The sequence below is a fragment of the Rhinatrema bivittatum genome, chromosome 9, assembly GCF_901001135.1.
Source record: "Rhinatrema bivittatum chromosome 9, aRhiBiv1.1, whole genome shotgun sequence".
Lineage (NCBI taxonomy): Eukaryota > Metazoa > Chordata > Amphibia > Gymnophiona > Rhinatrematidae > Rhinatrema > Rhinatrema bivittatum.
The window spans coordinates 17,663,796-17,676,044 of NC_042623.1; the positions used below are offsets into that span (position 1 = coordinate 17,663,796).

Here is a 12,249-nt window from a genome sequence, read left to right on the forward strand (position 1 = left end):
AGGAACTAATCTCCTGAAGAAGGAAGTGCCTGGATGCCAAACAAAAAAAACCTGTGATTTGGGCAAGATATATTCCTCAAGCCACTGCAAAACTAACTAATGCACTTTAATAAAACAGAGCAGGAAGTTTGCAATCATTACCTTCATTCTCCTAAAGGATGGGTCATCTCCAGTTTCAAAAACGAAGAACATAAAAGGCTTTTTACATGCGTCTTTTGCAACACTGTTTAGTTTGAAGCACATGCTGGAGCAGAGGTCTGTAATCAAGCTTCTGTAAGAGGCAAGGCTTTGTGGATACAAGTCTGGTATCTCCGCTAGACTGGCCATTTCCTGCTCCAGGCTACCTGAACTACTACTGCTCAATTCCTTCCTGGCATGCCGAATGGGCCCACTTGGAGTTGAAACAGCAACAGGTGCTTCTCTTAGCTTATTTGAACACTTGAATTCATTGGTAGGGAAAGAAGATGGGGCTGGCTTGCTGGTCTGAGTTCTGCCTTTGAGGGAATTTCTACCATCGGCAATTTTGTCCTGGAATCTGGCAGACAAAGGAGGCGCTGTCAAAACACCTCTTGTTTTACATCGAGACTGCTGGCCCAAGGCACCTCCCCCTGCATCTGAGCGCCTTAATGTTACTACCAGAGGAGTTGTAGTACAGGTTGCTCTACTGGCACTCTGCCTTTGTGGCCCCTTCCGCAAAGCCAAAGTCTTAATGGTGGCCTGGCTACAAGAATTTGTCAAAAGTTTATGTGCATGGGCAGAAATTGGTGGTGCCAGGCTCTTTAGAACTTGTTTTAGCTTATGAATGAAACGCAAGTACTCTAGGTCTAAAGTGTTCTGAGTGAGATCAGTAACCATCCACTTCCTAGTCAATGCACTAATCTGGTTTGATCTTTCTGGGAGGCTTTTATCTCCCTGCAAACTGTGCAAAGTCCTGCTCGATTCTCTTGGATGCATTTTAACAGTAAAATTTATGTAGTGCTGTTGGCTTCCGTAATGATCAGTAACGCGATCAGGCAAAGGAGAGCATTCACTATCTTGCTCGAACGCTGTATGAAATCCTCTGTATTTACTGACAGAGTGCGACAGTGGAAACGTTCTGCCCACTGCTGTGTAATCCCGTGCATAGGTGCTTTTGCCACTTTTGCATTCCGGGTACCTGTTCGCAGACTTTTTCAATACCAGTTTCCTGGCTGTGTTCCTTATTCTTGAAACAAAAGAACCATAAAGTTCAACTGTGGAAGGGTCAACATCACCACCAAGTTCCCGTTTAGAGTGTTGTTGCGTATAAAGATGGTCAGCACTGGGCTCCTTTGCCAAATTTTTGTCAGGGGTGTGTTCTGCAGCAGAGAGCTCAGAAGCATTTTTGGCATTACCAGTGTCCAAAATCCCTTCAAAACTCCCATACATTGAGGATTTTGAAGAATTCTGAATAGAAGAGCTACAAAATCCTTCATTAATACGTTGAGTACATGTCACCATGGTTGACTCAAGAAGTACTATCCTAGACTCTTCCACTTTCTCTTCATTATTTTTCAGTTCTGTCACTGCATTTTCTAGTTTTTCCTCACCCTCAGAAGTGCATACCGAGCTCACAGGACTAAAATCTCGCACATTAATTTCAGGTTCTTCTATCAGGAGTTGGCCACTCTGCAGCTCTGCCACTTTACACAAAGAGCTCTCATGTCGTGAATCCAGTGCCTTTTGCTTACCCTCAGAAGCACACACAGAACTCACAGGACTAAAACCTCCCACATTGATTTCAGGCTCTTCTACAAACAGCTGGTCACTCTGTAGCTCAACTTCACACACAGAGCTCTCATGATGTGCATCCATAGTCTTTTGCTCGCCCTCAGAATCACGTATAGGTCTCAAAGGTCTAAACTCTCCAAGGTTGTTTGCAGGCTCTTCTGCAAGTTGCTGGTCCCTCTGTAATTCCTCCATGTCACACACACAGCTTTCGTGATGTGCATCTACAGTTTTTTGCTCAACTTCAGAAGCACTCACAGGGCTAAAACCTCCCTGGTTGATTTTAGGCTCTTCTGCAAGTTGCTGGCCCCTTTGAAGTTCCTCCATATCACACACAGAGCTCTCATGTTGTGCATCTACATTATTTTGCTCGCTTTCAGAAGCACTCACAGGGCTAAAACCTCCCTGGTTGATTTCAGGCTCTTCTACAAACAGCTGGTCACTCTGTAGCTCAACTTCACACACAGAGCTCTCATGATGTGCATTCAGAATATTTTGCTCATCCTCGGAAGCACTCACAGGGCTAAAACCTCCCTGATTGATTTCAGGCTCTTCGGCAAGTTGCTGGTCCCTTTGAAGTTCCTCCATGTCACACACAGAGCTCTTGTGATGTGCATCTACAGTTTTTTGCTCATCCTCGGAAGCACTCACAGGGCTAAAACCTGCCTGGTTGATTTCAGGCTCTTCTGTAAGAAACTGGTCCCTCTGTAATTCCTCCATGTCGCACACATAGCTCTCGTGATGTTCATCCATAGTCTTTTGCTGTCCCTCAGAATCCCGTACAGGGCTCAAAGGACTAAGATCTCCAAGGTTGTTTGCAGGCTCTTCTGCAAGTTGCTGGTCCCTCTGCAATTTCTCCACGTCACACACACAGCTCTCATGTTGTGCATCCATAATATTTTGCTCACCCTCAGAAGCACTCACAGGGCTAAAACCACCCTGATTGATTTCAGGCTTTTCTGCAAGTTGCTGGTCCCTTTGAAGTTCCTCCATGTCACACACAGAGCTCTTGTGATGTGCATCTACAGTTTTTTGCTCAATGTCAGAAGCACTCACAGGGCTAAAACCTTCCTGGTTGATTTCAGGCTCTTCTGTAAGAAACGGGTCATTCTGTAGTTCTGCCACTTCACACACAGAGCTCTCATGACACGAACCCATATTATTTTGTTCACCTTTGGTAGCACACACAGAGCTGATAGAAGTAAAACCTCCCACATCAACCATAGATGCTTCTTTAATTGTCTCCTTATTCTTTAATTCCATCACCTCAGATATGGCATTTTCATGACATATTTGCCTTGATTTTCCCTCTCCTTCAGAACTGTATTCAGAGCGTACAGGAAGGATGCCTCTCAGGTTCACATTGGACTCTTTTGACAGTTCTTCACTACTCTGCATTTTCATCAGACCACATACAGAAATTTCATCACAAACTTTCTCTCTCTTTTCCCCTTTGGAAGAGTTTCTAAAGCTTGCACTTTCCCAGTTGATAGACTTATTATATGAAACGCATCCACTGTTTACCTCAATCTTTAACAATTCTGGGGATTCAACCAAAGCTATTTCATGCTCTTGATCTATAGTATCCCTTCTAATGTGTTTTGTGAAATCAATGTGGGAAGAACTGTCCTGAAATCTGGTTTCTTTATTTTCTGAGTCCATATTTGCTTGTGCAGTGTCCAATTCATCTCTCTTTTCAGAGTTTCCGGCTTTGTTCTGCAAGGAATCTTTAAGCTTTTCTAATGTAGTGAGTTGGAGCTCTGTCACATGACTGAAGGGATGACTTCTCCTTTCGCCTACACTATTTTGTGGCATTTGATCTGACACACACAGGGAGTCATCCTTTTCAGAACACACTTCTTCATTCTCTTTAACGCTATTGTCCAGAAAGTTATTGTGTGTAAAATAGTCCTTATCTAATAATTTTTCGCTAGGGTGCACTGGTGGTACACCTGGTGATTCTGTCAGCTCAGAAAACGAGGCATTAACTTCTCCACTATTGTCTTCTCTGAGCTCTTGTACTTTACTAGCACATACTGGCTTCTCCTCCACAGAATTCACTCCTTCACTCTGAGAGCAGCTCTTCTCCGATGCAGAGCTGCTTATATTTATATTTCTAGGACCCACACTATCACTTTCACTTGCTGTTGGAAATTTGCTTGGAGGTGCCATCATTACTGTAAGACGATCCTCGTGTTCTTGAGTGGCAGCTGCCTCATGGACTTGGTTTGTTTCATTGCTCTGAGCAATGGAACTGTGCCTAGCATCTTCCAAGGAGGTCCAAGTGTGTTTATTAGCTACTGTATCAGTTTGGACAGATTTCATATTTTCAGACTCCATAACATCCCTGAGCTCCTCCTGGTGCTCATTTGAAGAGAGCAAGACCTTGTGGGAAGTCGCTTCATTGTTATGGTTGGCAGATGGTAATGCTGCTTGGGATAAGTCATTTGGATAAAGTGACTTGTTGGCAGTAACACTAGCAGATTTGTTCCCTTCAGGTGCTAAAACTTCCTGGGCATATACTTCATTAATCTGCTCCAAGGCCATATTTTTGTTGTCCAAATTAGCATCACCACCTTCTTTACTACCTATTGATTCCTGCAGATCGACTGTCTGCTCTTGGCTGGAACTGTCCAGGTCTAGGCATACAATTTCTTCCTCTGTCTGCCACTCCTCAAAATGATGTAGAGTCTCTGTATCATCATCACTAGTACACTCCTCTTCATTATCCTTTAAGGATATAATCAGCGTATTTGTGGGACTGTCAATTTCAGAAGCAGAAGTTATATCACCAACTGCAGACTGTTCCCGGTTCATCTTCTCAGAGAATTCAGCCTGTGACGTATCGGTATTTCTCTGTGAAAGCTTACTGAAATCTCCAGGACTTGGTACCGAGCCCGAGTCACTGTTAGGGGGTGCTTGGTGCATCATATTTCCATCTGAGCATTCATTACTGGAAGATACAGTCTCAACACTCAAAGACATTTCTTCTTCTTCAACTTCATGTCCATTAATCTGAAATTGCAAAATTAGAAATTCAAGTTTTATTCTACTGGTCCAATAATACAGGCTATTTTACTAGTTTACTATTCACAGCATTGTGCCCATTAACTTTCCCACAAATGTGCTTGAAATTCAAAGGGAATGCACACAAACTCATTTAAGGAAGAATAAAAGTCAACAAACAAGTTGTAGGTGATAACCTTTTACTGTTTACAGTGTTTTACCTGAGGAAATGAGTTTTGCCTAACCTCAATGCGGGGAAAAATAGGAAAATTGGTTCTTACCTGCTAATTTTTGGTCCGGGAATACCACAGATCAGTTCAGACAAGTGTGTTTTACATCCTTACCAGCAGATGGAGGCAGAGAACAAAAACATTGAGAAACTGCTACTTAACCAAGAGGGCCACCCACAGTCCCTCAGTTTTGACATACACCCAAGCCAAGATGTCTATGCCCCAAAGCCCTAATGATTTCCATCTGGGGCAAGCAGAGAATCAAAGTTGGAGCCCACTACAACCTTGGAACCCCAACATCTCCAACAAGGGCAAAAAAACCTTCCAACCCTAACTGTTTAACATATATACAATCTTTGCAAATACAGCATTATCAGCACCCAGAAGCGGGGAAGGTCTTTTGGAAAATAAAAGGGACGAGATTCTGGACTGATCTGGGGTATTCCAGGAACAAATATTAGTAGGTAAAAAACAATTTTCCTTTCCTGTTCATACCCCAGATCAGTCCAGACAAATCCTGTTCATACCCCAGATCAGTCCAGACAAATGGATGTACCCAAGCCCCTACAGTGGGTGGGAACCTGAAAGACCTGTTCATAACATGCTTTCTCCAAACGTCACTTCTTGGGTCTGAACATCCAAGGCAGTAATGTTTAGTAAAAATGTACAGGGAAGACCATGTCACCGCCCGACAAATCTCCTGCAGAAATACCAGCTGACACTCCACCAAGGAGGCTGCCTGCGCCCTAGTAGAATGTGCCTACAACCCCTCAGGAATCGATCGACCCTTACAGAGATAGGCTGAAAAATTGATCCTTTCAACCATCGTGCAATCGTGCTCTTAGAAGCTTTACATTCTTTCTTTGCTCCACTGAACAAAACAAAAAGATGATCCAACCTCCGAAAGTCATTGGTGACCTTAAGATATTGCAACAGAGTCCGACGAACATACAACAAGTGAAGCTCCTTTATATGCAGCGTATCTGATGTCAGGTGCAGAAAAGCTGGCAACTCCACCATCTGGTTGAGATGAAATGGATACGATCTTCAGCAAAAAAGAAGGAACTATACGCAATACCATGTTGTCCAAAATCCATAGAAAAAGACCTCTGCACTACAAGGCCTGAAGCTCCAAAATCTGGCTAGCCAAACAAATCACCACCAAGAAAAGAGTCTTCAAGGTGAGATCCTTCAAAGATGTCCTTCTAAGCAGTTCAAAGGGAGACCCACAGAGCGCCTGAAGATCCAGATTAAGGTTCCACGATGGACACATCCTACGAACCAGCAGGTGTAAGTGCTTCATCCCCTTAAGAAATGCATGATATCCAGATGAGTTGCCAACGGCCTCCCCTGAATCTTCCCTCGAAAACAGCCCAAGACTGCTACCTGTACTTGGAGCGAATTATAGGCTAATCCCTTTTACTAAGCTGTCTTGCTAAAATGCCAGGACCTGAGAAACCTGCAAAGGTTCAAAGTCGTTCTCCAAACACCATGACTCAAAACACTCTCCACACTCGGATATATGCCAGAGAAGTGGATGGCCTCCTAGCCTAAAGCAAAGTGGCAATAAATGGCTCCAAATATCTTTTTAAGTGAAAATGCCACCTCTTAAAAGTCAAGCTGCTAGACAAAAAGGATCCGCCCATTCTGAAAAAATGGGCTCCTGACGCAGCAACCCCTGCAGGAGACCTAATTGGATGGGACTATCTATTGTCAGCTAAACCAGATCCGAAAACCACAGATGGTGTAGCCACTCTGGTGCCATGAGGATCACTCTTCCTGGATGCTGCTCGATACAATGTAACACTCGACTTACGAGAGGCCATGGGGGTAAACATACAGAAGTAGTCTCGTGGGCCAAGGTTGAAGCAGGGCAATCAATCACTTTGGATCCCAACTCCCTCCTGCGACTGAAGATCCTGTCTGCCTTGGCATTTTCTCGAGACGTCATGAGATCCAACGGAGGCTTGCTCTACTTGCCCTGGATGAGGACAAAGGCCTCCGCTGACAACTCCTATTTTCCCTAGACCCAGCTGTTGCTTGCTGAGGTAATCTTCTTGCACACTGTCCAGTTTGGCCACGTGAGATGCCACTAGCCCCCGCTAGATGGTTTTCTGCCCAGACAACCAAATCCTCGGCCTCTTGAGCCACTAGGCGACTCTTCGACCCACCCTGAAGATTGATATATGCCACCGTTGTTGCATTGTCTGAGAATACTCGCATTGTGCGCCCCCGAATCTGCGAAAGGAAAGTAACACCTTGCGAACTGCCCTTGTTTCCAATTGGTTGATCAACCAGGAAGCTTTTCTTGGCAACCACTGACCTTGGGCCATCTGTCATAAGAAACAACTTGCCATACTGGGTCAGATCAAGGGTCCTTAAAGTCCAGCATCCTGTTTCCAACAGTAGCCAATCCAGGCTACAAGTACCTGGCAAGTACCCAAAAACTAAGTATATCCCATGCTACTGATGCTAATAATAAATAGTAGTGGCTATTTTCTAAGTCAACTTGATTAATAGCAGTTAATGGACTTCTCCTCCAAAAACTTATCCAAAACCTTTTTTAAACTCAGCTACACTAACTACACTAACCACATCCCCTGGCAACAAATTTCAGAGTTTAATTATGCGTTGAGTGAAAAAGAATTTTCTCCAATTAGTTTAAATGTGCTACATGCTCACTTCATGGTGTGCCCCCCCAGTCCTTCTATTATCCGAAAGAGTAATAACTGATTCACATTTACCCGTTCAAGACCTCCCATGATTTTAAAGACTTCCATCATATCCCCTGCCTCAGCACTCTCTTCTCCAAGCTGAACAGCTCTAACCTCTTTAGTCTTTCCTCATAGGGGAGCTGTTCCATCCTCTTTTATCATTTTAGTCACCCTTCTCTGTATCTTCTCCATCGCAACTATATCTTTTTTGAGATGCGGCGACCAGAATTGTACAGAGTATTCAAGGTGCGTTTTCACCAAGGAGTGATAGAGGCATTGACATTTTCTGTATTATTCACCATTCCCTTCCTAATAATTCTTAGCACTGTTTGCTTTTTTGACTGCCGCAGCACACTGAGTCGATGATTTCAATGTATTATCTACTATGACGCCTAGATCTCTTTCCTGGATGTCCTTAAACTGCCTCCAACCCCTGAGGCTGGCATCTGGGGTCACTACCACCCAGTCCAGGACCTCCAGCACCACTCCTCTCTCCAAACTGGGATGTGACAGCCACCACGAGAAACTTGACTTGGACTCTCCCTGAAGTGATAAGGGAAGCTGAAATTCCTCCAACAGCAGATTCCAATGGGATAAAATCCACCTCTGTAGAGGCCGCATGTAAGCAAATGCCCACGGGATCAATTCCAGCATAGATGTCCTAGAACATAGGACCTGCAAATAATTCCAGATCTGGGTACCGAAAGACACAGTAGTCGAAGCACTTGAGCCTGCAACTAGATCACCCTCTCCAAGGTAAGGAAGACCTTGCCTAAGTGGATATTGAAATGCACCCCCAGATACTCAGACTGGGATGGCTCCAGACAGGGATGTCAGATTTATCACCAAACCCAGAGACCTCAAGCGCTCCATGATGTGTCGAATCGAACGACGGCACTCCAACTTCGCTCGGATGAGCCAGTCATCCAAGTTCGGATACACCAGGACCCTTTCCCTTCTGAGGGATGCTGCCACCAAAACCATCACCTTCATGAAAGTCTGTACCACTGTCGCTAACCCAAATGGAAGTGCTCAAAACTGGAAATGCTCTCCTAGCACAGTGAAGCGCAGAAATCTTTGATGGTCTGAATGTATGGGAATGAGCAGGTAAGTCTCCATTAAATTCAATGATATAAGAAACCCTCATTTGCAAACCGCTATCACCGTCCGCGTCATCTCCATATGAATGCACGGCACCCACAGCATTGCACTGACCTTCTGCAGATCGAGAATGGGCCGAAAGTTGCCCTCCTTCTTGGGAACCATGAAGTAAACTGAATATCTTCCTAGCCCTTGCTCCTTTAGGGGAGCTGAGACAATGGCATCCAGGTGCTGCAGTTGCTGCAACATGTCCCATACTGCCACTTGATTGGCGTGAGAAGCGCAATGGGACACCACATAGTCCTCTCTGATTGGGCGCGAAAATTCTAAGGCATAGCAGTCTCTTTATTTCTAGAGCCCTTTGATTGGACGTGATCTTGGTCAACGCCTCGTAAAAGAATGGTTGGAATAAGCTGAAGATCCTGACGTTCTCTCTTGTGCCTTCTGCACCCAGCACAAACAAGCTCTGCATCAGGCTAACACAGACTGCAGCTTGAAGGCTCAAAGCTGAGACCTCAAACAGTCTCTTCAACAGGATCTCCAGCTTCTGATCCTGGACATCCTTCAGTGCAGTCCTCCCTGCTACGGGAATGGTAGTCTTCTTTTTCACTGCAGACACCACTGCATCTACCTTCAGAAGCCTCCAAAGCTCCTAGGTCTCTTCCAGTAAGGGATACAACTTAGCCATAGCCCTGGCTACCCTTCAAGCCTGCTTCAGGAGAATCCTACTCCCTGTCAACCAATTTCTTAACCTTCATCTTTAAAGGAAAAGCCTTTGATGGCCCACACAGTCCATCCAGGACAGGATGTACCTCTTCATTGCCTGAATTCTCCTGCATGACCTTGATCCCCAGTTTCTCCAGCACCTGTGTAATGAGAGGTTGCAGTTCTTCCTTACGCAATAATCTCACCACCTTAGGATTGTCCCCTTCCACAACAAGAACCTCCTCTGCATCAAGTCCACTACCCGCCAGTGCATCCACAGGATCAACGTCGGGTCCCCTTGTGAACCCTCTTGTAGACCTTCACCTTCTGAATCTTCACCCGATGGGTGTCCCAGACACCGAAGCCGAATAAGCCCCCCTTGTCCTTGCCTGCATAGCTGCTCTAGGCCTCTTAGCCAAGCGCTGGAACTTCTGGATGGTTGAATGTTTACTTGCTACTTGCTTTATAGAGTAGCAGGGCAAAATCCGTGAAAAATCCTCAGAACCACTGGCTCCCTTCTCCACAGTGTCCTCATCTGGCTCTCCTGTCCTTTCTCTATCTTTCTCAGGGCATTGATCTGCTGGAGACAGCGGAGGAGAGTCCCTGAACTCCCTAGCAGATGCAAGCCTCTGGCCATGAGGAGACAACATGGCTGCCATCTCCTTCGAAACCTCCCTCCCCCAAGGGCCTGAAGAATGCATGCAGCGATCACTTCTTGACCCCTCCGCGGAGGTCCCTTCCTCTCTGGAGGCACAGCTGGTGCACAACGAAGCTCCAGTGAGGCATGATCGCCTCACTCCGCAAACCCGACACTTTCCCACGCTCAGTGGGAGGCGCCATGCTTTTGCCATGGTCAGTGGTTAAAATAACTTCGAGTGCCGCGATCATCAAGTCGCTCCTGCTGACACTGTCCCAAAACCCAGGTGCTGCCGCCGAGTTGCATGCGTCCCTCACCCTCACTACCGGCCTTATTGCTCCAATAGGAATGCCCGATCAGCCTTGCTACTCTATTTACTTCCTTTTCTTTTCTTATTTTTTTCTTTTTTTAAGAAACAGCTACCAAAGAAGCCCAGAGAAAGAGAAAGATATACTTCCCTGGTTCTGGCTGCCGTATGAAGGTAAGAAGGTCTCAGAGGGAGCAAGGAAACTAGGACCTCTGGCTTTCTCTCTGGAAGATGAGGGCCAAGCCAGATGAGGGATTGCTACCCCCCTCCTCTGCTCACCCTGCTCTACCCAAGGGATGACACATGAAGGAACCTAACACTTGGGGTACACCACTCTTCACTAGCTTTTTTTTTTGTTGTTTTTTTTTAATTAAACTCCAGACTGCAGATTTGCACGTCTACCATCTGCTGGAGACTGAGAAATATGTTCTTATGAGGGTCTGCAGGTGGCACTCTCGGTCAAGTAGCAGTGCTTGAAAAATTTTCATTCTCTGCCTCCATCTGCTGGTAGGGATTCAAATCCCAGTTGTCTGGACTGATCTGGGGTATGAACAGGAAATGCTTGTTATTTTATTAAATGCATTTTTCCCCACATTGTGAAGAAGTATTTCTGGGGGACAGGGGATCAAAGACTACACATAGTTTTGATTATCTAAAACTATACAAGCTGTTTTAGGCAAAAAAAAAAAAAAAATAAAAAATCACACACTGAGAAAAGGATGTTATAAACAGCTGTGGGTCATTTTTGAGGGGGCAAAACTACTTGTGTAATTTTACTTTTATTACTGGTGAAAACTCCATGAATAAAAATTACCCTAGGATTTACACCAAATAGGGGTTCTTGATTATTTCCTCCATAACTGTCAAACAATTTTTAGATCAATAGTTAAGAGCCATGAAGTCAACTTATTGGAAGAGGAGCGATGTTGAGTTATTTGCTGTGTTTTTATTATGAATGTGGTACTGTAATTCATTCTGAGCTCTTTTTGGTAGGCCAGATAAGATATTAAAAGTAAGAAAGAATTAAAATCGTAGAACAAGTACTTCACTACCAAGTGTGGACTGCATCGATATTACAGCTTGATCATAATTAATGGACTGACAGAGATCCTCAACACTACTGTTAGGGAAGGCAAGACGGCACCACAAGCTACAGTTTTGCCAAGTTGCACTCTTTGATTAAAACACCATCTTGGAAATTCTCTACTGTTGTGTGGGTTCTGACACGACTGACCCCTGCAGACAATTTTGTTTACACCACCTCATCTCACCTTATTGTGACAATCAGAAATGTTGTCGCTGCATACCTCGGAAGAAGTGGTTTGCTGCCCTGCACAGTTCTTCACTGACATGTTGATGTCTTCAGTCATGCCAGGGGCATGGGCTGGCTGAGAGTCTGCTATTTGCGATTTACTGTGGCCGAGGGGCAAGGCACCATTATTAGCACTGCTGTTGTCGTCATCTGCAGCTTCTGATGTTGAATCTGCACAAGCTTCTATGGTGTTTGGAAATCCATCATCGTCTTCCAAGAGTTCAAAGGGATCCAAGGTGCTGTTTATGGACACATACTTTGCAGGGTTGCTGTGTTCTACAACTTTCCTTGATGCATGGCTCAAAAACTTGTTGGGCTTGTTGTAAAATAATGCTACCCAAGTGTGAAGAATAAGTTTCACTTCTTCCACATTATCAGGCAAATCAGGATCCCAGGGCCTAGAAAATGTAAAAGGTATTACAATTTCTTTTCAAAACTGTGTATAATTCTCTTACATTCAAGCGCACTCCTCACCTTACAAAAAGACAAGA

General features: G+C 44.8%; 1 protein-coding gene across 3 annotated transcripts in view; it reads right to left on the bottom strand.

Moving 5' to 3' along the window:
- TASOR2 (transcription activation suppressor family member 2) overlaps positions 1 to 12,249 on the bottom strand; it is a 236,780-nt gene that overhangs the window by 58,263 nt on the left and 166,268 nt on the right. For 2 of the 3 annotated variants that reach the window (XM_029617191.1, XM_029617193.1), the window contains 2 exons: positions 11,718 to 12,156; positions 142 to 4,761 (listed from right to left, as the gene is read on the bottom strand). In XM_029617191.1, the coding sequence (XP_029473051.1) occupies positions 142 to 4,761; positions 11,718 to 12,156 (5,059 nt within the window). The remainder of the gene's footprint in view (positions 1 to 141; positions 4,762 to 11,717; positions 12,157 to 12,249) is intronic. The other variant, XM_029617192.1, reaches the window with a different exon arrangement.